Source organism: Mustela putorius, unplaced genomic scaffold (assembly GCF_011764305.1).
Source record: "Mustela putorius furo isolate JIRA1106 unplaced genomic scaffold, ASM1176430v1.1 tig00537227_pilon_pilon_pilon, whole genome shotgun sequence".
Lineage (NCBI taxonomy): Eukaryota > Metazoa > Chordata > Mammalia > Carnivora > Mustelidae > Mustela > Mustela putorius.
Window position 1 is genome coordinate 1561999 of NW_025422368.1, and position 27924 is coordinate 1589922.

The 27924-nt window shown below is 52.5% G+C and overlaps 1 protein-coding gene and 1 long non-coding RNA gene across 4 annotated transcripts; one reads left to right on the top strand and one right to left on the bottom strand.

Annotated features, from left to right (window-relative positions):
• Nucleotides 1-83: 83 nt before the first annotated feature.
• On the bottom strand, nt 84-27924 carry PDE1B (phosphodiesterase 1B). 3 transcript variants are annotated; one of them, XM_045073036.1, is made up of 16 exons: nt 27756-27924; nt 27544-27666; nt 10424-10537; nt 9353-9535; nt 9083-9149; nt 8633-8749; nt 6243-6383; nt 5753-5853; nt 5520-5645; nt 5283-5384; nt 4125-4245; nt 3728-3809; nt 3288-3396; nt 2686-2816; nt 1996-2115; nt 84-1482 (listed from the first exon to the last, which is right to left on the bottom strand). In XM_045073036.1, the coding sequence occupies exons 2-15, from the start codon at nt 27651-27653 to the stop codon at nt 2012-2014; spliced, it is 1608 nt and encodes a 535-aa protein (XP_044928971.1). In that variant the 5' UTR covers nt 27654-27666; nt 27756-27924; the 3' UTR covers nt 84-1482; nt 1996-2011. The 3 variants fall into 3 exon arrangements, with proteins under 3 accessions (XP_044928971.1, XP_004774585.1, XP_004774586.2); XM_004774528.3 differs by lacking the exons at nt 27544-27666; nt 27756-27924 and adding an exon at nt 15787-16107; XM_004774529.3 differs by lacking the exons at nt 27544-27666; nt 27756-27924 and adding an exon at nt 12338-12366.
• On the top strand, nt 3391-3982 carry LOC123389959. The gene is made up of 2 exons (XR_006604635.1): nt 3391-3489; nt 3577-3982. It is a non-coding gene; the product is annotated as an uncharacterized LOC123389959 (long non-coding RNA).

Here is a 27924-nt window from a genome sequence, read left to right on the forward strand (position 1 = left end):
CACCACACCAGGATTTTTTCGAGCTTCACAGAGACAGTATACATGAAGATGCTTCCATCCAGTGAACACGAAACACAACCAGGCCTGGTCTCCCTTCTTTATTGATCTCTGGCTATAGCAGGGTTCTGGGAGACCAAGGGCAGGGGTGAGTCACATGCGTCTCTGCCCCACTTGGGGTGGGGGAGGAGGGACAAGTGTCAAGGTGGTAGGTCTAAGAGACCATGGATATGGACTTCACAGGAACAGGGCCCACTGTACAAATGCATGGTTGGTATTTACAAGATAAGAGGAGGGCAGTCACCGGGACTTAGGCCTTTCCTGGGACAAGGCTGCTCAGAGAGTCTGAGAAGAAGGGACATAGGGCCTGGCAGGCTCTCTTCAGGAAGCACAACAGCAGCAGCCGCAAGTCCCTTCCATCTGCCTTCTACCCACCACTCCGAACTTGTCCCAGGGGAGGGGCCTTTTGGTGCCATCAGCAGTGGCTGGGCAGGTGCTGGAAGGGGGAGGGCAGGGAGTGACCCTCTGAGAACACTACAGGCTTCCTGGATAACATCTCACCCTCCCCGTGCACCCTTAGCCCCAACCCAGCTGGTCTCTCCTGCCTTTGCTCATAAAATGCATCCTGAAGGTGCTTTGCTGGGGAGACCTCAGAGCACTTTACAGACATTGGTCGGATGGGAGCCTCCCAGCCCGAGGGGAGAGGAAGGAGGCAAAGGGCTCAGGACAGCCAGGGTAGGTGACAGGCCCCAGAGGCCCAGACCAATCCCAAGTTCTTGTGGACCCCAGGAAGGCCTCCTCTCTTCCCCCAGTCCACATTTCAGAATGGGAGGGAAGGAAGATTGGGATGCGGAGAGGGTCTGGGGATGGTGCTGAAGCAGTGTAGGTCTGGGGTAAAGAGAACACCCCCTGCATTCCCAGGCCCTAGAAAGATCCCATGCCCTGAAGGAGCCCCTCCCCTCTCTACACACAGGGCTCTGAAAACCCCCAGCTTTCTATCCTATTCCAGCTCCTCCCAGGGGAGGAAAAGGGGGACCCAGACCTGCCAGCTAAGATCTGGGGGGGCTGAGGAAACCCCCTAAAATGTATTGCTTAGAAACTTGGAGGCAAAAAAGGATGGGGGAGGGCCCAGGGGCTGGCATCTCTGACCCTCCCCCCTGGGCCCTGGGAGGCCTCCAAGAAGCTCCCCTCTCCCAGCCAGCCAACTGGCTATAAGAGTGGGTGGGGGGGGAGTCCAGAGGCAGGGGAATGGGCACAGTGACCATTGGGAGCCTGAAGTTTCCCAGACTTGCTGCTGGGAAATTAAAGTGCGCCCCAATGGGTGTCAGGTGGGGAGGGGCCCTTCCCCCAACCCCACAATCTCTGGCATTCGGCCTTTGGGTGGGTTGTCTGTTCCTCAACCTCCATGCTCCCTTGGAGCAGATGGGGGAGCCGGTCCCGATGAATGGTGCTGATGACATCGAACACTTTGGACGCATTGAGGACCTGGGAAAGAGGGAGAGGCCTCAATGCTCCGATCTTTGCCTTATCTCCAGCCTGATTTACCTTCTCCAAGGCCCGCCAGACCCACCCCCCACCCCAGTCCCACACACAGTTGTGCCAACAATGCCTGCACAGGGTGCTCAACCAAGCATTTGAGCAGGGGGCTGCTCTCAAAGCCACACCCAACCGACCTCTCAGAGTCCTGCGCCCTGGCTGGGCCCTGTTCCCGAACCCTCACAAAGGTGCTGTAGCCTTGCTCAGGCCCTCCCTGTTCTGAGGAGCTACCTCCTTCCTGCAGGGACCGGATAGAAGGGGTGGAAAGATTTCCCTGCTTCCCACTCAGGCCCTGGCTCAAGTATGTGTTCACTTCCATTTTCCTCCCTCAGAAGAGCTAGGAAGAACCTTGCATCCACAGAACCCCAGACATGACCCTTCAGAGACTCCATGTTGGACACCCAGCTCTCTCTACTCCCTACAGACTCTCCAGACCCTCCCCCCTCCAGCACACAGGCTCACGTGGGCCAGCCCCAGGCTAGTCCAGATTCCCATTCTGGTTGTGTTCATCCTCAGCGGGGGAGGGCAGGGCCTCTTCCTCACAGGGGGACAGTTCATCAATGGACATCTGGTTGGTGACACCTGCAGGGGGGCATTTAGGAAGTTGGGACCCAGACAAGAAACATTTTTCCCCAAAATGCCAGGAGCATGTGGAGAAAAGTAAAGGATTCTCATGCATCCTCCTGCCTTCAAGATGAGCTGCATTCAACACATGACAACTTAGGGAGAGCCTCCCCAGCATTCTTTCCCAGCCTTGCTAAAATTCATAACCGTCAACTCACACCTAAAGAAAAGAGATTTCCCAGCCAAGGCCACCAAGTCACCCAGATCTACTGGGTGACTTTACAGACCACAGACCACAGACCACCATTTACAGACCACAACATGCATGGGGTCCTTTGGGCTGTGGAATATGGCTGTTCCTATCTTCTCTCCTGTCCCCCGTCTCCTGTCCCTGTCCCTAATCCAGGCCAATCAGCTTGACACTCTTTTCTATCATCTTTAGTCTGATCAGCTCCATTCTCAACTCTGGAAGTCAAAGGGTTGCTCCAGGGGTTTAAAGAAAGTAGACCTGCTCTGGCTCCATCAGCCACCCTCCCCACAAGGCCTCACCCTCACCCCACCTCAACCCCTGGGTCCAACAGCACCCACCACTTGCTGCCCGTTCCTTCCATTTCTGCTTGTTCTCCTGAATGTATTTGGTCCAGGTAGAGCGGAAGCTGACCACATCAGGGTTGGGGTCTCCTACTTCCACATCCAGAGAGGGTTGGCGCCACTGGAAACTAAAGCAGCCCCCCACCCCGACTCCAGAGGTGAGACCAGCCCACTCCAGAACTGCCTTCCATCCCTCAGCGGCAGGGATGGAAGACCAGGAGGAAGCTTAGGGAGACTTATCCTCCCCCTTTCCCACTGCTGGGTACCCCCAATTCCCTGCCCCTTTTCCTATAGCTTCACCCCTTCCTCTCCACACCTTCCCTACTACTAGAAGGAAAATAAAAACAACATTAGCAAAAGGGCAATAAAGACAGAGCAAACAAAAATGGCTGGAGGGGACCACAGGTGCAGGTCACAGCCTTCTGGCCCCACCCCCTCACCCCTTTGTGTGACAGGCAGCAGAGGGTCTCAAGTTTTGGGTAGCCAAGTTTCTCCACTCGCCTGCCATGGCTGTACCTCCTCCCTGCGATCAGTGCTCTCTGAGAGTCCCTCTTCCCTCCCCCCGAACCAGGAGAGACAGCTGCCCCAGCCACCCTCACCTGGGCTGGCTCTTAGACTTGGAGTCCTCATCCGCCAGGGGCTGGACGCTCTTCTCGGCCACATCAGTCAACACAGAGAAGGTTGGCTCCACGATGAAGTCGATGAAACCTGCAGTAAAGGGAGAACACAATGGAGAGTTCCCACACACACACCCAGAGGGCTGGGCAGAGGCACCTGTGTGGCTGGAACGCCTGGCTGCGGGTAAGACAGGGTGACCCAGGCTGAGAAATTCCCAGAGGGGGAAGCCTTTGCAACGATGTCTTTGTGACCCCACTTTTGCACCCCCAGGCCTTCTACCCAGGACCCCAGGCCCCAGCACAAGCTTACTCCACAGGAAGACTGGTTTTAAGGGATGGCAACTTGGAGAGGCCTGGCCTCAGCCCAGAAAGCATCCTGTCCCCTTGCCAGGACTCTCCTCCCCACAGGAGAGGCCACTCACCAATCTGCGACTGTGCCACCAGAGTGGAAGTGCGATCACACAGCGGAGAAAAGGGCAGCCCCAGCTCTGCCTCTTTGTCACCCTGGGGAGAAGACAAGGTGGGAAAGCTGGAGGCTTTCCTCTGAGGCTTGCCTCAGACCACCCCCACTCTGGGGTGCAGCTGGGGGAGGTCAGGGGTTGTTGTGGGAGAAGAGGCATCTCGGTGCCTTTGACCTGGAAATGGACGATACGCAAATGCAATGCTACCACAGTTAAGCTTTTAGGAAAATGACCTCTGTTCCCAGGGCTTCGGGATCAGGTCAGAAGCTACAGGGAGCTGAATGAAGATCTGGAAGTGGAGTGGGAGCCCGGAGAACAAGGGGAAGGGGGGCAGGCATGGGTGAAGATGCCCCGCTACCTGACGGAAGAACTCCTCCATGAGGGCCTTGGTCCAGCGGCTGTGGACCGACCACTGCTTGGTTGGGTGGCTGATGTCGGCAGCATGGAGCAGCAGAGACAGGGCCTTGGACTTGTCAATCCTGGTCAGTGCAGGCAGCAAGGGAAGGGAGACTCATCTTTTTAGGAGAAGAAAAACTGGACCATTCCTAACTTCCCATCACAAGCCCTGGGATCCTTGCAGGGAATTTCAGCCACCCTCTGGGGCAACATGCACACACACATGTGCAAACACACACACACACACACCTATAGAGGTGGAACCAGGCCAAGCGCTGAGAATCAAGGGGCACAGGTTCAAATCCCCACTGTACGTATCACACACTAGCTGTGTGACACAGAGCAAGTTATTTAAAATGTTCATATTGAACTTTCCTCAATCCTAACAGGAAATAGGAACAGAACCTGCCACGTAGCGTTGTTCTGAAAATTCAATGACACGCAACACAGCAGTATTTAGTAGAGTGTCTGGCCCACAGTGCTGACAGAAGATGTTATCTATAATCTCCATCATCCTCATCATCATCATAAGTATTGTCATTATTCCCCAACGGTGCCACACTGCATACTGTCCCCCAGAGACACTGGACATGAACACACACCCTGGGGATCCCCCCACACATAGTCTCCTCTCTCTTACACAGTTATATTCTCCCACCTATCTCTAAGCCACATTCAATGTCATCGAGGCATTTGCTCTGTGCTTTTTTCCTCTAACCTCACGTGACTCTCAGGCTAGCCCTACTGGTGTTGGAAGTGGCTTCGAGCTGTGGTGGGGAGGCCTCTCATTCTCACATGGCACAATAAGGAACCGAATCCAAAAACGTTGCAAGGTTTTCCCAACATTGCAGGGTCAGGCTATCCCATAGTGAAACCGCGCATTTCAGACCCCTGGCCCCATGTGCCCTCCCACAGTGCCCCAGATGCAAATCTGGGCCCGTGTGCCCACACGTCTCCCGCGCACACACACACACATTGTGGAGATGGGCTCTGGCACCTGGAACCAGGAGAGTTTCTCCACCCAGGTAAAAGCGTGGCATACCAGCTACCCGCGTACGTGCGCCCGATTCTCACAGCCCCCACTCTGGCCATGACCCAGCCACATCCCCCCAGATGCCACCTCTCCAGCTGCTGCAAGGCTGTCTTCATGCACTTCACTTGCTGGAAATGGCAGGACATGTCGGTGGCCAACACCATCTCGATGACCAGGGCCCGGAGCTCTCTGGATGGACAGAACCAGACAGCAATCAGCCCCCACCACAGCGCTGATGGGCCGGAGGTCCAGCGCATGAGAAGAGAGGGTCAGGGGGAGTGGAGGGAGGTCTCTTCGGGAGGCCCACTCCGGCCTTCAGCTCACACAAACTCATCCTTGGTGAGGTTGATGAAGATGTTCATCTCGTCATCCTGCATCATTCGGAAGACAGAGCTGATGTGGTGATTCTCCAGCACTGAGCGGTCATTGTACAGGATGGCACACTCTGACCTGCAGAGCCAAGGGTCATCGCATCCAGCCCCCTGCAAGTGGGGGCTCTGGCAGCCTCCCCACCCCCGCAGGACCCCTCCTGCCCCTGCCACACTGGCACCCCTCACTTGGTCTGGATGTGGAAGCTGTTGGTAGTGCCTGTGTGCTCGTAGTCATGGATGGCTGCAGCAAAGATGATGGCTAAGACCTCGATCTCCGATAGGCAATGCTGGCAGAGAGAGGGGGGGGAAGAGAAGGGCTTCACCCTGCCCATCACTGCCCAAAGACCTCCACCCCAGGCTATAGGACTCAGCCCATCCCTTCTGCTCTTCAAGGCTAAGATGGCCAGGTTTTTCAGCTCCCAGAATGGTGAAATACGCCCCTTTACCCCAACCTGACACATTCCCACTATATCCCAGAACACGCCCCCAGCACTGCCCATGACATTACGGTCCACCCAGGAATTCTCTGGAGTAAGTAAAATTTGGCTCTGTAAAGACTCTGGAATACCAAAGGAGAGGAACCAAAGAGAGACAAAGGGAAATGGGAGGAGAGTCTAGACTTCCCAGACCTGCAGCCAGAAGACCCTAAATCACAGAATGATCTCTGGGCACCTACCACCATCCCAGTGCGGAGCAAGAAGCAATGGACTGTCTGGGTCACATCAGCTGCGTGGATCTGGTTGTGGTAAGGGTTCTTATACTTCCCATAGCCTGTCTCCAGGGCCTCCAGGAAACTCATCAAAAACACAGTGGGAATCTGAAGTGGGAGGGAGAAAATCGAGATACACGGGGTATGTGCAGGAAAGGCAGGCAGCCGAGGACTGATAATCAGCGATGCCACCTTTCTTTAGAAGGTAGAATGACGCGGGTAGAAAGCACCAGCTGCAGTCAGGTGGACCTGGGCTCACATCCTGGCTCCACCACCTGCTGGCTGTGTGACCTTGGGTTAAATCTTATGCCTCTGATACTTAATCTCAGGATGAAGATAACACCACCTCCTTGAATTTAATGAGGTAAGTACAAGGCACTTAGTAAGTGCTCTCTAAAGAGTAGCTATAATTATTTGCCTGGAGCTTTTTAAGAAAAGCAAACTTCCCTCCTTTCTTCCAATCACCCCCTCCCATCCCCAATCCAGTACCATAAAAAGGGGTTCAGAAGCAGGGGAAAGAGCAAGATGACTTAGAGAGGATCCTTCCAGGCAGACATGGGTCATCCCCTCCTCTAAGAAGGCTTTCCCTCTACCTACACCAACACACACAGAGAGACCACACCGAGGGACACCAAGAGCCAGAGCTCTGTCCAGCTCCTATCAGTTGTCTCTCTCTACCCCCTTGCAGTCTGCCTGCCTCTTTCAAAGGCTCAGGCTCCCAGAGGGCAGGGCTGGTGCCTGCACCAGTCCCTGGATCTCCTGAGGCTGTGAGGAGAGCAACATGCAAGACTTGGGGAAGCTTCTGTAGAGATGAGCAGTAGTGATGAGACACAGAAGATACACCACTGATCAGTCAGACCCTAACATCTCCCACCCCCACCTCGAAGGGCTATGCCCCAAATTCAGGGAATTTTAAAGGACTGTTTCCATGACAACTGCCCTTGCTTTGGCGTTGCCATGGTATCCCCGGAGGGAAGGGAAGGGAAGGGACACAGGGGAGGGGCTGGGTGCCCAAGACGGGAATGTGGAGCTTGAGAAGGGTGGCTCCAACAGGAATCCCTGCCATGAGTAAACACCAAAGCAAGAAGTGCTCCCCCCCCTCTAATTGCCTCAGAGCAGGGCGAACTGGGGCTGGGCCAAACCCAACCTGATGCTTTCACTCTCGGGGTCCTCCAAAACCAGTCCTTCCAGGTAAGGAAGCAGAGTTTAAGAGAAGCTGGTGTCTGGAGAATGTCTGAGAACCACTTTGAAGAAATATGAGCTGGAAAAGTCTTAGGAAAAGGTGTACGCTGCTGTTCTCTGTCCTGGAAAGGGCAGGACTGGAAAGATGATAATGAAGTGCAGGAGAGGCCTCAGGAAGGCACTGAGGGAAAAATCACAACTGAGCATCTCGGGAAAGTTCTGGAAACCTTCTCGGGAGTTGGTGTAAGACGAGGAGTCAAAGGTTGAGGAAAAGTTCACAGGCACCAACAGTCTATTATGATAAAGTAGAGGCTGAGGATGGCTTCATGATCTTCCAAAGCCCTCTGAGAAAGGGTCCTCCAACTGGACTCCCTTGACTTCCCCCATAGCCCCCTCAGAACAGATATGTTTTCCTCTACTCTAATATCTATGTCCACCCCCCATCTAAGTGCTGACCAAATATTCCCACTGAGACTCTTCAACCCCTTCACCCTCCACTTCCAAGTGTGGTTTTTCCACATGGAAGTGGTTTTTTCCAGTCCCTATTCCCAAAAGACACTCCCTCCTGGCATAGAATCTGGAGAGGACTTTAATCCCATATTCATGGCCAGCCAAGCTGAAGAGCAAATGGAGTTTGCCTCCCCTCATACGGTCATATCCAGCCTTGCCAAGAGCCCATCCTCTCCATAAAACTCCTCAGACAGACACTAGGGAGGGGAAGGGGAAGAGTGACCAGTTTTATCCCTTCCTCCCCGCTCCCACCCCTCCATCCCAGAGAACAAGTGGAGAGATTCTAGTCCCAACGGCACAGGCTGACAGCATGTGAACTCTAGGCCTCGGGTGTCCACAGGCGGGAGGCAGGACAGCTGAAATCAGAAGGCGAACTTCGAGCCAGCCTGAAGAAGACAAGTTATGGGGAAGAAGCAAAGCAGGACAGAGCAGAATCCTAGGCTGGGGGATTACAGACCTAGAATCTTCTGGAAAGCAATAAATGAAGTCAGAAGCTGGGGGTGCACAAGTGACAGAAAGACTAGGCAGATGGGCACGGGGGAAACTTCCCTGACAGTGAGACTGAGTGAGGGAGCTTGTGGAACCTGCTTGCTGGCAATCTTGTAGAACAGGAGTGATGGGAGTGGAGAACCCTGCCCAGAAACAGGGGTAGGATGCTGCCCAACCTTAAAGCGGCTGATGAGGTTATGCCGAGTCAGTAACTCAAAAACAATGGTCCTCAGGGCGTGGTCATCTGCTGCCCGGTTCAAGGAAAAAACATCAAAGCACCAGAGGTCCAGGTTCTGTGGAGAAACAACAGACTAGGCAGTGAGACTCCCAAGGGGAGCTTCCCAGCAGCAGCAAGGGTTACAGTTAGACTTCAAGGGGGACTTCCCAGTGTTTACAGAGACCTGGGAAAAAGGAACAAAGAAATGCTGGCGTGGGCCTTTTCCGTCCCAGTGCAGGGGAGACAAAAAGACCGGAGTTTGCCTCTGGAGGGGGCAAAATGTTGTTTTGAGGAATAGGGGGATGACAGTTAAAAGGGAAGGCAAAAACCACCCCACAAAGAATCTGAAAGTCCCAGTGACCATTCCTTCCCCCAACCTTCTCCTCTTTCCCGAACACCCAGCACTCACCTTGAGACAGTTGAGAACCACAGTGGAATAGGTGGGGCTCACAGAGGTATATGTTCTCCGGAACATCCTAAGGGCAAACAACGAGAAGCAGCCCACAGTGAAGGTCTGGGAAGTGGGGTCTGATCAGGTGGAGCTATGGGGATGAGCTCTGGGGGACGGGGGTGGGGGGAACACCATTGGGGCTCTGGTGGGATCCCAGAAGCCCCGAGTGTCTGGGAAAGGGGGAATGCAACTAGAGGCAGATGGAAGCTGAGCAAGGGCAAGCCTCACCGTTCCACGAAGATTCCAGCCTGCACCGCGTGCACGATGCTCCGGAACTTGGGCTTCTCCTCGGCGCGGCGGCCTTTGGCCCGGGCCTGCTGGGTGAAGGTCGAGGCCAGCCAGTCCCGCACCTCCGAAGGCACGGCATCTGACCGCAGCTCCTGCAGCTCATCCTCCGTGTCCAAGATTTGCCTGAGGTCCCAGAAGGGGAGTCACAGAAGAAACACAGCAGGTGCTTCCACAACCTAGGGACGCTGGGCCCAGCCACACCCCACAGCTCAGGAACACTCAGGCCAGGTCTCTCCCTTCTCTGACCTTCCCCTTCCTTTCTCTCACTACATGTTGGTGTTGTTGTTGTTTTTAATTTCTGTCTCTCTGATGCCTCCCATAATGAAACAGGCCACTATGTGAGGTATTGAGTGACCCAACAACTCTAGAAGCGCTCAGGCAGCAAACAGAAGAGATGCCACCTGTCAGGGAGGCTGAGACGAGCAGCACTGTCCCACAGAAATAAAATGCAAGCCAAGTAGAAGTAATTCTAAATTGGTTAGGAGCCACATTAAAAAAGTAAAAACAGATGGGTGAAATTCATTTTAATGATAAGTTTTCTTTAACCAAATACACCCAAAATAGTATAATTTCAATGTGAAGTCAATACAAAATATAGAAAGAGATTTTACATTCCTTTCTCTCGGTTTTGAAATCCAGCGTGCGTGTCACCCACAAATCCACGTCTCAGTTCATCCTTGGGCTCAGCAGCCACATGAGACCAGTGGCTCCCATGCTGGGCCACAGAGGTCTCGAGGGATTCTCCACTGGCCAGAGGGTTAGGACTACCTGAGCCTTCTGGTCCCTTCCAGCTCTGAAACGGTCTTCTCTCCTTGACGCCTGTGTTTGTCTCTGTCTCTGCAACCCCCTATCTGTTCCTCTGCCCCTTTATCTCTGTGGTATTTCCATCTACAGCTCTTCCTCCCTGCTCTGGTCCTGTCGAGGGTCTCTATCTCCAGCCTTCTGTCTTATTCCCACCCACCCCCATCACTATGTCTGCCGGGTGTCTTACTGCAAGAGCAGGTCTCTCACCGTGTCTCATCTATATAGACGGCCTCCAGCAGAGAAGCTGTGTACTCCAAGTTTTTCTTCAGCTCTTCAATGTTTACCTCCCCATTCTCCAGCTGCTTCACCATGTAGCGCAACCTGTGGGAGTGGGCACAGACGGTCTGCTTAGGCATCCCTACCTGGTCACAAGAGCAGAACACCCTCGGATAAGGTGCCTCAGTCTTCCAGAGACAGGTATTCTCTCCAACAGGGGTGGGATCACAGCTAGGGTGTTTCATCCGGGCTCTTGCCACTGCCTGTATTAAATTTACATACCCCCAAAGTTTAACCCCAGGCCTTTTTCTGACACCACCATCGAGACCTACCTCTGACCTCCCCACACCTCCCCTGGGCCAGTTCCCAGAAAACCTGTTTACACTGCCCGGGGCCCAGCAGACTGGGGCAGGTACCAGCCCCTGGGTTGGTTTTCTGGGGATGATCTGTTTCATAGCCTGAATAACCAAGAGCTGAGACTGCCAATTTCCCCCAGCAAAGTGAGCTGTGGGGTCAACAGCAATCAAAAAAGCACCCAAGATGCTTCCATTATATCCATTGGTCATTGCCGGGAAGGGGGCAGGGTTGGGGGGAGGTACATGTCCACAGCTTCTCTGTCCCTGGCAGGGATGTTGAAGATACAGAACAAAGACCAATCTGACTGAATGCTCTTCGCCTGGCCTCACTCCATTCAGGCAGAGCTAATGGATTATGATTCCAGAATCCATCAACCAGGACAAAGCAGGATTAACCCCTGCCTCTCTGATGTGGTGCCCAAGAGAACCTCTGGCAATGTGTGTCTGTACCCATCCCTTATCTCCGCCCCTCAGCGGCTTCCCCCAGAGCCCAAGTGGTGGGGTGAGGCCAGGGGGTCTCACTTCCAGGACGTTCTGCCTGAGGGGACAGTCCCTCATCTTTTGCACTCAGGAATGCTGGGGGTCAGGGATGAAGCCGGAGACTTCTTAGAAGTCTGAAGTCTGGCCCAGGCAGCCACTAAGCAAACAAAACTCTCTTGACTTTAGATGGTGATTTTAAAGAAAGCAATTAAACATTCCCTGCTCCCTCTTTCCCCCAGCCCTGCCCTGCCCCACCTAACACCCGGGTAGGGGTGAAGTGGCAGCCAGGACAATTCCCCACTGAGAGGGGCTTCAGAAATCCAAGGTCACCCTATGAGTCAGGGAGGAAAAAAGAATGAGTCAGGGACCAGAGGCTGAAATTAGCATCAATTCCCAGGGATGCTAGGGAGGGAGAACAATGGCACTCCTGAACAGAAGCAGCTCCAGAGTCCCGGGGTCTCAGCAGCTTTGGAGTGGGGGTGCCGGAAACAGCCAGCCTCAGGAAGCGTTGCAGGCCAGCTCTCACCTCAGGGCCAGCAGTCCCGCCCAGAACGGTCTGAATGCAAAGGGGGCAGAAGGGCAAAGGGGAAAATGGGAGGAAAGGAGCTGAGGGGGACCCTGCAGCATCCTCAGTGGGTGATCTTCAAACCCCACTTCTGGCCTTCCTGCTGCACCGGCAGCAAGTGCAAACAGCGGTTGTTCATCAAGAAAGAAGCCGACTTCAGTAAATCTCTGCCTAGCAAGGGCTTCATTAGGGAGGTGGAACAGAGGCCAGACAACATAAAAGGCTTCCCAGCCAATGAGCTGGGAAGGGGGACTGAGCCAGCATCTCCCAGGGTGCTGACCTAGAGGTCACAGAACAAAGAGGTTAGTTCCACCTTTGGGGCCCAGGTACAAACCAGGGCTTCTCTCTCCTGGTCAGTCCCTGTGGCCAGAGACCCTTGGATATAGGGAACACACAATCCAAAAATAAAGAAAAGCCTCTGGTCCCATCTGTCTCCCAGATTCCTACCCTGGCCCTCATCTTCCACGTCGGTCAGCCCTTTATAAAACCCAAACCTAAACTCACCAAAGTTCTTCCACATTCTCTCTCGACCCACATCTTGAAACACACATCCCAGCGCGGGCCCCCAAAGTGAACAGCCAAACCCACGGGTGTTCATTTGCATGTATTCGCATAATCCTTAACAATGCTGCCAGCTCTGCATTTTAAAAAGGGATTTCTCCTACGTTATCTCAGATTATCCTCACAATGGGCCTAGAGGATGGGAGTTGGGAAGAAACTGCCACTCCTATTTTCAGTGCAGAAACCAAGGCTCCGGCCACAGTTCTGGGAGGCAGGGATCCTGGTTCAAAAGTATCACTTCCTGGCCCTGAGCCCTTGGGCAAGTCACTAATTCTCAATCAGCACCTCTCAAAAGGTGGCCTGTAGATCACTGGCATCTGAATTACCTGGGATGCTTGCGAAAAACCGAGATTTGAGATTCTAGACCTCGTGGCACACCTACTACTAAAACAAAATTTCTGAGGGTAGGATTCAAGGATCTGCAAACGTGTAACAAATACCCAGGATGATTCTCCTGCACATGAAGCTTTCAGGACCTTTCTTTCAGGACCTGTTCCTTCCTCTGTAAAACAGTGAAGATGATGACAAACCACCTACAAAGGGCCTGTTAATAAGAATTATTATTTATTTTATAATTTATTTAATAAATAGAATAATGTATGCAACAGGCCTGACACACAGAGTGGGACTATGTAAATGTGATAGGAATTCAAGTGAACTGACCAACAACACCCCGGCCCCACCCAGCTCACACCTCGTGGCCTCCAGACCAACAAGTGCCTGCCTTCTCCCTCCCAAGTCCAGGTGGAGAAGAGTTAGTCTAGCTTGCATGGAGACTGATGACTGGGAAGCCCCCTAACAGAGAAAAAGTAGCCACGATCTCTCCTTCATAATGACAAACCTCATTTGGGCCACATAACCACCTGAGGAGGGAGGTTAAGCAACTGGCCCAAGGTCACACAACTTGTCCATCTCAGTCAGGCCCGCGAGCCTATGACTCACACTGCTGGCGCCTAACTGTGCCCTGTACACCAAAGGTGTTGGGCAGAAGGGGCTCGATCGTGTAATTCACTTGGAGGGAGACTGGGGCCTGTTCCATCACAGCTCCTCAATCTGTGGTCTAAAGTTCTGGTGTCTGGCAGCTCATAGCAGACTGTGAGCGTCTTGATGGGACTGACAGTGACTTGTTTATCCTGCTGCTGTACTCGGAGCACTCAGTATGTGCTCAGAGAATGTTCCTTAAATAAAAGGGAGGGGGCGCCTGGATGGCTCAGTCTGTTAAGCGTCTGCCTTCTGCTCAAGTCTTGGTGCCCTGGGATCAAGCCCCACATCAGGCTCCCTGTTCAGTGGGAAGTCTGCTTCTCACTCCCCCTCCTCCCTCCCCCTGCTCACACTATCTCGCTTCCTCTCTCTTTGTCTCTCACATGCTCTCACTCTCTCAATAAATAAAATCTTTAAAAATAAGTAAATAAATAAATAAATAAATAAACAAATAAAAGGGAGAGGGGGCAGACTAATCAGGTGGGGGGCTATCTGCCAAAGCTCACAATGGAGATCTCTGAGGCAAGGTTTCAGAAACTCTAATGGAGAGCCTGCGGAGGAGGCGGCTGTAGCTGGCCCTCCACACAACCTTTCCTCCAAGTTCCTCCTGACTCCACCTCTAGACCCTGCTCTTTCAGAGTTCCTATTGAAATCTGACGTGGACATGATCCAGACACCAGAAGTGGAGATCAAGGGGAGAAAGATTAAAGAATGAATTTGATAAATGGGGAGTCTAAGAAGGGAAACTGGACTCCGGCAGCCAGAAGGATCCAAGTGCTGAATGAACGTCACCCTCCTCTAACTCCCCCACAGCCGCTCCGACCCAGCACTGGCCTCTCGGATTCTAAAGTCATAAGGACTTTAGAATCTGTGGCTGGAGCCTTGGGATAGGAGTTAGGATCCCCCATCCTCTCCCCCTCCCCTGCCCTGACCCACCCACAGCCCTCCCCTCAGCATTCTCCTGCAGGAAGTCCTACTTCCCATCCACTGACAGGTCCCCATCCAGGCCTAAGGAAAACTGGAATCTTCTACAACAATCCTTCTGATGAGGGAGCAGGAGGCTGGCTGAGGACAAAGCAAGAGCTGGCGCCTTGCACCCCCCCCTTCCATCCGCTCCCCTCCATAGGTGTAGCATTCCTCAGGCACCCCTGACTGCCATAAAATGATAAATAGTTAACTTGCTAAGATCACAATCCTACAAGACAGGAGTCTCCCTTGGTTTGCAAATGTCCTTGAGATTTACAAACAAAGAAGTTACCTTATCAATAGCCCAATTTCCAAAGACACAGAACTCAGTTCCTCAAGCCTAATGTTACCCTCCCCTCCATAAAAACCGAAGGAGGTGGAGGTAGAAGGAAAAGTAAATAAAGTTAAATTTCTTCTAAACCTAAATCTCATTAACAAGGATGCTTGATGGCAGGAATGTAACATTCCACCAGGAGACTCTCAATTGTCTTTACTTGATAGTAACTAAGCCTTCAATATCCTGATAGTATTCTTTGCCCCAATAGCCCTTCTGAATACCCCTTTGTCCTCACCTACCCAACTCCTGCGTATATAACCAACCACCCCTCACAACCCGGGGCAGCAGCAGCTCTTCCTGCCCACGGGTCCTGTCCCCGTGCTCTAATAAACCACCATTTTGCACCAAAGATGTCTCAAGAATTCTTTCTTGGTCATCGGCTCCGGACCTCAGCCCACCAAACCTCACCTAGGTTCTAGAACTTCATCACTTCCACCTCCCTCCCAGTCCTGTTTCACCACACCCACTGCTTTCTCCTCTACCCTTGGCCCCTGCACCCCAGGAAAAGCCTCAGACCCTGACCCCTGGAAAGCACCTCTCCCAGCTCTAGGCAGCCCACTGAACGAGAAGGCTCAGGGTAGTAATAATCCCAACAGCCCAGAAGAGTTCAACTTCCCCACCAGTTGGTTTCTTTGGGCCATCATGGCTGATGATCTGGCAATTTCCAAAGCCCCTGTCCTACTTCCAGCACCCTAAGAGATCACTGTTAAGTAGGGCGCTTAGTGCAGGGCAGCCAAAAGCCAAAGGGCTAGGAGTTGGGAGAAGGATGGGATTTCCCTTTCGGGTTCTTAAGATCAGATGGGGAGATTTCAAGGGATATGAAGTCCTGAGGATGCTGGTGTGAGGAAGGAGAGAAAGGAGGGGAATCACAGCTAAGTCACCTGCCACAGGCAAGAGGAAGCACTACAAAGGAAAGGGAGATGGGAACGGGAGGAGAATAAGAGAAAGGGCAAGATAGGCAAGGGAAAAGGTGGAGAAGTGGACACACATGCACACACAACATACGGGGACTGTCAAGCCTTGATCCCTCCCCTCCACCAAACTCCTAGTGGTGGCCCCACAGCAACTTGTCCTCCTCCTCCCCTCTCCATGCCTCCCCCTTGCCTACCTGAGGATGGGGCCCTGCAGGTGACTTCTCTGCACAGGAACAGGCTTTGCCATGGGAATCACAGTGTCCTACTTCAGAGTATTGAAATGCCGCGCCCAGGCCCCCCAGGGCCCCCGCGGGGAATGACTCCCTCCTGGGCCCAACTTCCTCCTCCAGGTCTCTGAAGAACTGAGCTACTGACCAGAGAGAAAAGCTTTGGGGAAGGGAGCAGGAGGGGCCTGGCTGGAGGAAGAAGGGAGTGATGAGACAGAGCGGCAGCCCACAGCAACTGGGTGAGAGGCCACGGGAAAAGTTTCACATCTGAATCAGACGGAAAACAAGAATCTGTTCTCAGAAGAATCCCAGAAAGGACAGAAATAGCACAGTCCAGCCCCTTGCTCTGAGTAGGTGGGGCTCCTCTTAGGGGAGATGGGGTTAGCAGAAGGCTTAAGGGTGCAGGGACAGGAAACCACCCTGAATCTTCTGTGGGCGGACGGTCCACCGTTGAAGGGGAAGGGGCCCGCAAGAGCCCCCTGGACGGACTAAAGCAGATTCAGCTCCCTCCCACAGTCTTCTTCAGGAGCCATTTTTCAAAAGGAGCTTTAGCCCACCTGAAAGGGCCGAAGCCAAGAGGGGAAAAGAACCAGAAACCACATGGGAGGGGCTCACTGAAGCTGGGGTTCCAGGGCTCCTCACCCAGACACCAGCTCACAGGGAGGGAAGGCCCCGCCCAAGCAGTGAATGAAAGTCGGGATGGCTCCGTTGAACAAACCAAGACGTTGGGCAAGTTACTTTCCCACTCCCAGCCCCCTTTTTTTCATCTGGAAAACGAGCACTGGGGGATACTGGGCATTAACTGGGAAGAGGCCAACCCAGCCCAGGCCAATTCTCATTGATGGGACAGCCTAGGGCGAGCCTGGGGACCAGGACCCCCCCTCTTCCGCCTCCAGGCTTTGCCCTCGCTCAGGTTGGGGGACAGAAGCCAGCCTCTGCAGCGCTAAGTGGACGTGCGCATATAGCCCCTGCCCGCCTCCGGATTGGCTGTGATATGACGTCACCAATACAAGCGCATCGGGGCCACGATTGGTCAGCTGAGAGGCTGGGCGGGGCTAAGGAGGAGAGCCCGGGGTGAAGAACAACGCATCCAGTGGAGAGTTCAGCGCCACCGCCTTCTCCTTCATCTAGAGTCTAGGGCTGGGGATGATGTGGAAATGAGGAAAGTGGACCCGTGGGGATGAGTATGACAGGAGAAAGGTAAAAGAGAAGAAACAGAACAAGCACCAGAATTTTATGACGGGAAGCCTTCCTCCCCGCCTCTATCCTACAAAAGCAGAGAGAAATTTAAAAAGCTTGTCACTGTGCCAAAGCCTTGAATGATTATAAACAAATGAAGTTTGGGATCCTGCTGTTTCTCAGCTTCAGTGAGTGCTGGGACAAGTGGAAGTGGGCTTCAACAGCAACCAGAGGGATGAAGTTAAATATCTACAAGTTGTTTTCCAGTGAACTCGTGGTAGCCATGAAGCAGGGCTGCTGCAGATTTTGGAAGAAAGGAAACCCTCCCTCTCTGGGTCCATCTCATTCTCTCTGCGCCCCCAGCACGCGCGCGCGCGCGCACACACACACACACACACACACACGGGTTCGTGTTTTTTGGAAGAAAAGAACTAGAGTCTGAATCAGAAACCCAGAACTGACACCCAGGGGATGAAGGACAAGATTCCCCGGTTCCGTGGCCATGCCTGCTTGGATGGACCAGGGTAGGACAGAAGTGGAGGAACGCTGGCTGCATACAGCCTGAAACCCCAACAAACACCAAGCCAGGGCAGCTCCCGCCCCTCACCTGACTCCAGGTCCTCACTCTAGGCCCTGCCACCTCAAGCTGGCACTCACCTCAACCCACCTCAAGGTGGAGATTTCTTAGTCTAGGAAAGCATTGCGGAGGATATCTTGTCCATCCCTCTGCTCTCTTGCCCAACGAAAAGCTGGTTGGACGAATGACTGCTCACCACCTCCCCACACACCCATACCTGCTGCACGGTTCCAGCATGCAGCCCACACCTGCTCATCCCAGTCTAGTATTATGATTAACTGTTCCTAACAGGAAAGGATATTGGCCAGCCACCAGCCCTTCCTGGGGATCTCACACATATCCACTCACCCATGCATATACACACACACCACACCCCTATCTGAGCTGGGGAGACTTCCCTGAATGGGGGACAGGGCAAACAGATGATGGCCCTAGCAGAGTCCATCATGGATCATCCTCTAGTCTTTAAATTTAGTTTAAAAATAGCAAGGAGCACAATCATAACACCTCCCTCCCAAGTTGATTCCCAGTATTCCCCACCTTCCTGAAGAATAGGAGTTGGGATAGGGGATGAACAAAGGATAAGAAACCCTGACTCTGGTTGGAGCAGAGAGGGCGTGGGGATGGGGGAGTAGGTAGGAGTGGGGGTGGAGGTAGGGGGTGTTAGGGAAGGGATTAACCAGCTGATCTCAAGGCTCCAAAATCTCAGAAATTGAAAAAACCAAAGAAATCACCTAAATCCAGTGGAAAGAGGATATGAATAAAAATCGAGAGACTTTCTAAGGTTGCCTGGGTGGCTCAGTCGTTAAGTGTCTTCCTTTGGCCTCAGGTCATGAGCCCAGGGTCCTGGGATCAAGCCTCACATCCGGCTCCCTGCTTGGTAGGAAGCCTCCCTCTCCTTCCCCGACTCCCCCTCCTTGTGTTCCCTCTTCTTCCTAAGTCTCTCTCTGTCAAATAAATAAAATCTTTAACTAAAAAGAAATCAGGAGACTTTTGCCTAGAATTTATCACTAGGCATGACCTTGGGCAGGACACCCTGAGGTCATTTCCTTGTCTATAAAATGGGTAAGTAGTATGTGCTTCACAGAATTCACACAAGGATCAAATGAGATCACATGGGAGCACCTTAGGGACCATAAAGTGATGCATGAATGCAACAGAATAGTCCTTCTCCCAACCTTTCATTTAGTTTGCTCCACAAATGTTCATTAAGAATCCTCCATGAGGGGAGCCTGGGTGGATCAGTGGGTTAAAGCCTCTGCCTTCGGCTCAGGTCATGATCCCAGGGTCCTGGGATCAAACCCCGCATTGGGCTCTCCTCTCTCTGCCTACCTCTCTGCCTGCTTGCAATCTCTCTCTGTGTGTCAAATAAATAAATAAAATATTTAAAAAAAAAAAAAAAAAAAAGAATCCTCCATGAAAAAAGTCTCCTATGCCCACCCTTGTATCCAGGCCCTCTGGTGCAGAAAAGCCCTAGTCACCCTGCCGCTACCATTCCAGATGTCCAGGGCTTCTCCCTGGCTCCTTATTCCACAGGGGCCATGAGGCAGTGGAAGGAGAAAGGGGAATGTGCACAGCATAGAGCTCCAGAAACCAAGAATAACCGGCTCCCCACCTTACCCTAGCCCTGCGCTACCCTCACTCCACGGGCTTCCCATTGCTATAGAGCAGCCTGGGTTCTGGCAGCTGGCTGGGCACGGTGGCGGGGGTGGCTCTGGAGATAAAAATAGCCCCCTTGGTGGCAGAGCTGGGGTGCCATTCTGGGAGGCGGCAGGCCCCGGGTGGACACAGCAGCGGTCCTAAGAGATCTCTAGGCACTGGACTGAGGAGCTGAGCAGAGGGAGGGTAGTGGAGGATGGGGGTGGTGGGTAGTGTGGGAAGAACAGAAATCAAGAGAGTGGAGGGAGAGGAGGGGGCAGGAGGTATGAAGCGGGTAGGGAGGAAAAGAAGAGAGATTTGAAAGATGCTGCAGAGGGTCTGGGAAGCACAGCAGCAGAGGCGGTGGCGGGGCGGGGGGGGGGGGGGTGGGACAGGTAGGGAATGGGGGGGTTTTGGACGGGGAGGGAAACTGTTAGAACAGGGGATTGGCTCCCACCCATGCTGTGTCTGAAAACAACTCCCCCTCTGCCTCCTGACCAGAAGCTGTTTCTAACAGGTGTTCCTAGCAACAGCCCAGCACAGCTCAGATCAGATGAGGAAGAGGGTACTCTCAACAGCTTGAGCCTTAGCCCAGACTAAAAAGACTCCAGATATCCCAGCTCCTAGCCCAGCATGCACCAGTGTCACCTCACTCTCAGACTTCAGCCCTGAAGAGAAGGAGGAACTTGGGGGCAGAGTGGGGGCAGGGGGCAAGAAAATCCAAGGAAGGCTAAGGAGAGAGGAGGCTCCCAGGACCCAGGCCAGAAGAACACTCTCTCTCTCTGGTTCTCTTGTACAACCCTCTTCTCCCCTAACCCCCCAGCACTGTTTAATTCTGCTCATTAACCACCTCCACATGGACCACCCCACCAGCCCTCCAAATCACATCCCAGCAGATGTTCCAGCAGATGCCCTGTGTCCAGGGGGCCTAGCAGATGTGGAAGGCGGCCTGGGATGGGAAACAGAGTTGGAGGCTTGGCAAGGGACTGACTGCAGGATGATGGCAGCAGCACAAGAGTGTGGACCAGTGCGACTGGGGTCTGGTCCCAACCCTTGTCCCCAAACCTTACCAACCACCTCTAGGCAACACTTTCCTCCTCTGTTCCATTTTATGGTTCTCAGATTCAGTGCTGGGCTTGGAGGCACTAGGGAAATAGGATGCCTGGGTCTCAATACCCTGATTCAAGTTCATCCTTTCTGACTCACTCACTGTTTCCCCAACACATCCCTAACCTGATGCTAAAAGGAGGAGGAGGGCTTTCTTCTTTATTACAGGAAGGTCACATTCTAACCTCCATGAAGTTTCCAGGAAGTTCTCCCGCATATCTATCTTTATTCCATCTTGCTTATTCCATCTTGCAATCAAAACAACAACAAATTTTCTTGGCGTTCCAAAAAAGAACAGATAGGAGGAGGAGAAGCAGGACAAAGAAGTCTTTTGGGTGAATCTGGTGCAATCTGATTTATAGTATTTCTCTAAGTCTGGAATTTCTAAAGCTACTGCTTAGAAAAGATACAGTTGGCAACACTGCTGGCATGTGTGCTCCCTTAGCCCAGGCCCCAGAAAGTTCCCAAACATGGTGGGCATCAAGAGCCAGGGAGATGTTGCCACATTAGATCTGCAAGAGCAGACAAACAGGGGAGGAGGGAAGCCAAGGAATAGCAAGGAGAGAAGCTTCTCCAGCCCCCAGGTCTTGCCTGCCAAAGAACCACAAAGCCCCCTGGAAGCCAAGCTCCCTTCCCAAAACTAAATGGTGCCAACACCAGCTGGCAGCCAAATCATGCTACTGCAGCCACAATAATTATTTGCAAATCTGACTTCTCTTTGCAGCTGTGGAACCCACTAACCCAGGAACCTGGCTGTATCCAACAGCACCCCCTGGAGCACCTTCTTTCTAGCTCTTCTCCCAGCCCCATGCCCCTGAGCCTATACCTGGATCTCCCCTGTCCTTTCCCTACCAAGCCTGCTTCTCCACCACAACCCCATCCCAGATCACTCAGTGGACTCCTGCCAGGTCTGGGATGCTGAAGTAGAATCCTAACCTGATGTTTACTTCCCTGATCCACATGGATGCAGCCGGAGCTGAGGAGAGAGAGAAGCAGCTGCAGGAAGGTGGTGGGGTGGAGGGGGGCAGGATATTCAAGACAGGCGAGAGCACTGGCATTAGGGACTTCCCAGCACTGAATGGACAACAACTTGTTTTCCTCCTTTTCCCTTCTCAGAAGCTCTCCTTCCCCCTCAGTTCCCGTCTTTACCCCACTCCAAAGCCCCAGGATGCTCTACCAATTCTGGAGGACCATTAAGCCTTCCTCCCTTAGGGCACAATCTCATTATCTAACAATTTCCAGACCCTGGGGAGGGGGGCTCACCTGCACCCCACCTGCTGCCCTGGTTTTGTCCCTCTTTGCTGCTGTCCTGAAGAGAGCTGGAAAATAGCTATTCAACTTCCGTACCTGAGAAAATCAGCCCCCTGAGAGCGGAAGGCAATTACTGGCTTCCTCCCCAGGGGAGCTGGGAGGATGAGGTCCCTGAGAAGGCAAAAGAAAGGCCTTGCAGAATGCAGCAGTTGAGGCTGGACTCCTAAGGTGGTCCCAAAGGGTCCTCCCACAGCAGGCTCACCCTGCACAGCCACCACCCCCAACACCTGGGGGTGGAGGAGGGAGCCCCCAGGGATTTCCTGGCTCCCAGCCAAGGTGAGAAAGGGGTAGAGGCACTGAAGGCCAGAGAAGCCCAGTCGAAAGGAATAGGGATAGAGGAAGTGGGACAAGAGAGAAGAGCAAAATGCAGCCCAGCAAAGAGAGATGGGAACAAAGGAGGAAAGGGACAGAGAGACAGGATTCGAGAGGAATCAAAGAGAGGAAAGCAGAGGGAGCAGAGAGGTTGGAAACGAATCCTTGGTGATTCCTTTAAAAGAGAGGAAAAGGTTCCCTGCTCCTCCATCGCAGTCAGATGGAAGTGGCCAAAAAAAGAGGGGAAGATGGGAAACACCCGCTCATTTCAGTGCCTTCAGAAGCTCCCTAGACAGAAGGCAGGTGGAAAGGGGTCTAGAGAAGTCCAGGCCCCTCCCCTCCTGGGTCTCTCATCTGGCCTTCCAGAACCAGAGCATCCCCGGCCTACCTCACTCTCCTCCTGGCAAAAGGGACAAATGCAACTTTCCACTGTCAAATTTCCTCTCAGTCTTTCTAACTGGCCTCCTGGGGCTTCTGGGCAAACAAAGTGATATTTGGGTTCTCAGGGACTTTAGGGATTCCCTAAAATAAGATGTGGCATACCTGATCATATTACCCCCAAGGCCTAGAAATGCAGGATAAATGCTAGAGAGTTTCTCCAACGCTTACAGAACTCACCAACGGCAGTCCTGGAGCTCCCCACACCCTCCACATCTTAGAACTACAGTTGCTCTAACCACTGGGAAAAGAGATGATAGGAGTAAAGTCCTTCCCTTTTCTTTTGACTTCAGTGGCCCACATCCTTTGTAAGACTGCCCCACTCAAGCTTCTAGTCTCTCAGCTCAGACACCTGTCTCGCCCCCTCCAGACAACCATTCATCAACAAGCCTCTTCTGAATCATGCCCCAGACACCAGGACTTAAACCTATTAAGTAATTCATATTCCTGCCTCTTGAATCTTTATCATTCTCCCCATCCAAGCCAATGGTCCCCCATTCATTCCCATTCCCCCGCCTCTTCATACAGCAAGCTCTCCAATGCTGAAAGAACTCCAGACTATATCATTTCAAAACCACTTTCATATGCATAATATCAAACGAGGAACTGAGATTCAGAGAGACAATGTGACTTCAAGATCATGCAGTTAGTAATTCGCAGCATGGGAACATGAACTCAAACTCAAGTCTCCCACCATTCCCTCTGTTCTTCCCCTCCCACCACCCGGCGACCCTAATCCCCTCTTCTGACCAGAGCTTTGTGAAATTCTTCCTTTGGTCTAAATTGATGTCCCCTCTCTCTGCAGCTCCCTTCACCTTACCGCAAGCATTTTTTACCCTCTCCCATCCAGAGATGCCCCATTCAAGACACAGCTGATAAAAGAAATGTGAAGACAGAAGGCATTGATGGGAGAGGGGATCTAAAACCCAGGGACGAGAGATCCCCTTGGCCATGGCTGGAAATGAAAGAGGAAGGGCTGCTCCACGGAGGGAGGCACAAAAACTCATCCCTGCCAATGCCTGGGAGAAATGGTGCTCCTTTTGCTCCAGAGACCCAGGGGGCCACAGTTTACCTTGCTATGTTCACAGCAGCTCCATGACCATATGCAGAAAAAGGGGAACCACTGTACAGCTTTCAAAACCAGTGAGAACCACAGAAGGTCACCCCGTGGGGCATACAGAAAATGAAGACAAAAGGTGGACTAAATCAACCGGTAAGGCACCCAGTCCAGTCCCTCAGCTTCCTCCTCCTGCCCATTTGATCTCCCCAGGATTATAAAAAAATGTTGGTGTGTCATAAACACATACACAAGATCACAGGTACATAATATCCCATTACCTACATACACACACACTCACACACATGCATCATCTCATTCATATATAAGGCAATCTCAGGTATTTGAGTAAGTGCAAAGCTTCTGAACCTATTCATTATCACATGTGCCATTTATAAACATGAAAACAAAGAGACATCATTTTGGAGCTCTGACTCCATGAGCTGTCCCCCACCCGCCTGCCAACCTTCACCCAGACACATATGTATACACGTCAGGCATTCACGATTTCATCCTGAAACATCTCATTCACACGTCCAAATAACGTTTCCATAGCCTCTCTGTAACTCCTTCAGTTCCAGGCTCTGTCCTGAGGTCCTCAAACCCTGTACCTTTTAAACATCACCCTCTCAAAACACCACCACCTCCTTTCCTTCCCCCATCCCCTCCCCCGCCCACGCACAGGAGCACACGCACCACAGAATCAGACAGAACTGGGCTCCATGACATATACACGGATACTCATTAATTCATTTGTCCATTGCTTTATTTAACAATATTTCTTGAGTGCCTATTATGTTTCAGGTACCACACTAGACTCAGATGAAACAAAGAAGAGCAAAAAGAATCCCCAGCTGGCTCCTTGTTCCCGCTCAGCTGTAATGACCTTGAACCACAGCCTAGGACATAGAGCCTAGACCTTGGGAGTCCTGAGTCCCATGTGAAGAAAGGAGAAGAGAAAGGGATTGTGTTTATAGTATCCCAAAGGAAAAGGAAGTTCTATCTGTAAAATTCCAGGAGAAACTGGGGCAGAGAGAAGAAAGTGATGTTTGTACAGTCCTGGGAGAAAGAGAAAGAATTTGTTTCTATGCTTTTCTTGTGAGCATACCCCCCACCCTCCTGGTCCAAAGGAAAGGATCAGGCAGAAACCAAAGTGGTAAAGTCTTAGCATTTGGATGGGGGTAGCAAAATGAGGAACTGGGTGCCTCACCCACTCGCAACTCCCCCTGAGATATGTGAACCAGATTATCAACTGTGTCTGTGTCTACTTTGCCCATAACCATACCCCGGTCTCCAGCACATCACCTGACCCTCAGGAGGCACTCAATTAATAGTTGCTGAATGAATGAATGAATGAGCTAAGGATGCCAAACCAATCTCCCTTCACAGATTTTCTTGACTCACAAAAGACACAGGAAACCCTTTGCTCCTGAGCCTCCTCTAGGCTTCTCAAGGTCCTCTGGTCTCGGAGAAAGGCAAGCAGTCCAGTCAAATCCTTCATCTTAGGGCCAGAAATGCTCACCCCAGTCAGCTCATCATCTCCAGACTCCCTATTCCAGCCACTCGAATGCCTTCACTTCTGAGTCTGCTTAGTTAGGAAAATTTTCATGCTAGGTAGAGGTGAAATCCCATAGCTGGAGACTCTTCAGCTCAGATGCTCCAGATTCTGAATTAATCTTTGGCAGAGACCTGCTGTGGGAAACAGAATTCCTGGATGCCCTTCCCAAGAAGAAATTGCCCTGCAAAATTATATTAGTATGAGCTTTTTAACTGGAGGCAAAAACACCAAACCCAGCCTCCCTGAAGACAATCTAGATGTCCTAGATTAGAAATTAAAAGGATAGTTGGAGGAGTGGGGGTGGGGGGTTAGGACGTGTTGTGTGGAGGCCTTATATATCTTCATTTCTATTCAGTACACAGCCATGAGATAATCGTGTCTATCCCCCTATTCTCATTAGAGCCTCACCAGTATTCAAACAGGGCCAAATCCAGTAAGCCATCAAGTGGGGATCTACCTTGATATCAAAATCTTTCTCTGCTTTAAGAAAGTGAGAATCTATTCCTGGTGATTAACAATATGGAAATGGGCCTTTTCTGGTTAAGTTATTACATGCAGCTAACACTCTTAAGGACCAGACTGCTGAAGTAAGTGAAGACCGGAATAATTTAATCAATAAGATTAGTGCTCCTTGTCCACCATGATCTCCTTAAGGACATCTCAGCTAATGCACTGTGTAGGGGCAGCTGCCTCTACTCCCTTCTTTCCCTGGGTTGCAATGCCTCCTCTGGGGATCCTCTTCTCTCACCATTGAGCACTTCTCATACTGAAGGAAGAAATAGTGATTTGCTTCCAAGGAAGACTTTTGGTTAGAAAGGTATGGGAGACATTGAAACAGGGAAAACCTGCCCTCTTGCATGGCCCACTCATTACCGGGAATGGAGGCAAGGAAAATATATGATGGGGGGAAGCTGTCCTGGGACACCTTGAATTCTCTCATTTATAAACCCTGAGCCCCCTTCTTTGCCTTTCCACCACTTCCTTACCTACCACCACCACCACCACCCCAGCTTAGTTACCAGTAACAGAGCATCATTTTCTATCAAGAATCACTCGGTGCTCCTCCCAACAAAAATCAATTCAATCCGGTTTTCCATTTCTTCATCCCAGAACTCATTCCAAGGCTGCGCTTCACAGAGCCCAGCAAATTGCATTGGCTAAAGACAGCAAAGGACAGGAACTGAGAAGCACATTTGGATGCCAAGCCTTGTTGCCCATTGGGCCTCAGTTCTCCCTAAGGCCTCGCTAAGCAGCTAAAGTATAAATCAGACCCACCCACCCAATATCAAGGTGTCATCTTATTACCACAGGTGAAGTATTTTAAAAAACAAAACAATCGCTAGCATCTATCCATCTCCTACCACCATCTCTTCCTCCACTGGACCCCAGAAATGGAAAGCTTCAGGGCTCACTATTGAGGATAATGGGAAGGAACTGGGTTTCAGGACTATGGTTCCTGCATTGCATCATTGAACATCTACAGTGTCTTTCCTGGGACTACTGGGAGTCATATCCTGGACAGGGGAACCTTCCCTCATTCTCTGATCAAGAATCAACAGACTGCGGAGGTTACCCAATGATGGCTGACTGGGAGATAAAGGTGCTGCCTGGTTTGTCTTTGACCCACTCCTTTCCATCTCTGAAGAACAGAAAGAAAAGTTGCCTCTCTCTCCTGGGACTGGAGTAGGGACACCCAAGTCCCTGGTTTTCCTATTTATCCAGCCCCCACCCCCATGCCCTCCTCCTGCCACAACAAGAAAAGATGCCTAAATGTGCTTGGAGATCCTTGGGAGACGCTACAGCAACAAAAAGATTTGACAGTTGCCTTGCCCTTGTCAATCAATCTTTCTTCACCACCACCCCAGCTCCCAGGTAGGGGCTCCACCCCAACTCTCCCAGATCCCAGCTACAGCCCCCAACATTACTGTGCACAAGGGGTTTCCCGGCCCCCAGTGTCGAGCAGCTCAGGTATGGAGCGCCCTCCCCATCCCCACCCCCTAAAAGATGCAGGAGGCAGAAACCACCAATCCCAACAGGGATACATATGACCCACAGGTTGGCACAAGTATCCCCGCGCACTAGATCTGCAGCTGTGTGCGATCACTCTACACACATCTGTGTGTCCCACGGACACTCGCGCACACACATGTCATGTGTGTCTCACATCTGCACACCCCTACACACGGATACGTGTGAGTCAGCCCGGCACCTCCTGAATGCTGCCCGTCTGCAGCCCTGCCACACCGCGCATAATGTGCCTCCTGTCCGCGCTGCGTGTGTCACCTGGGGGGTCCACGGGCACTGGCACAGCGTTAGCTTTGCAACTCCTGTAAACCCGCTCCAACCAGCCGGCTTGCTCCGCACACGCCTTGCACATGTGGCCTGACCCTGCGTGTCAAGGCAGCTTATTTCCTCGCACCTGCCAACATGTGTGCAGGAGACAATCCACTGGCCGGGCTCCGGCTACTTCCCCCCCACCCCGCCGCCACCACCACCACTTCCAGGCTCCCTGAGATCCCTTCCCCCCACTCCCGGCCTGGGACTCACAGAGACCGAAGCTTAATCCACATCTTCTTGCTGGGGGCTGACTTCAGCTCCAGGGGTGACGGGCAATCCGACTCCAGCATCTCGGAAGGGCTGCGGGGGGACAGCTCCATGCTCACCCTCTGTCTGCGGAATGAAGGGAGGGGACGGCCCCGCGGCTCAGCCTCAGCCCGGAGCCAGGAGCCCCTCGCCCGCCCACCCCAGCCCCTTCCCACCTGCGGCTGGCGCGGAGCAGCCAGGCCGGTGTGTCTAGGCTCGGCCCAAGCTGGCGGAGCTGCAGTTCCTGCGGCTCTTGCTCTCGCGCTGTCCAGCCGAGCTCTGGCTCCCAGTCCGAGCTCTCCGCGCCGCCGCCGCCGCCGCCGCCGCCGCCGCGCGCTGCCGGGG

Bases quoted from the DNA above. Each gene is read 5' to 3' on its own strand.
- PDE1B (XM_045073036.1), bottom strand. From the start codon at position 27,653: ATGGAGCTGTCCCCCCGCAGCCCTTCCGAGATGCTGGAGTCGGATTGC. The intron at 6,384-8,632 runs GTTGGGCAGCAT...CTCCCACTTCAG, and splicing joins ACCTCATCAGCCGCTTTAAG to ATTCCCACTGTGTTTTTGAT. The intron at 5,646-5,752 runs GTGAGGGGTGCC...TTGGCTCTGCAG, and splicing joins AGCTTCCACATCCAGACCAA to GTCAGAGTGTGCCATCCTGT.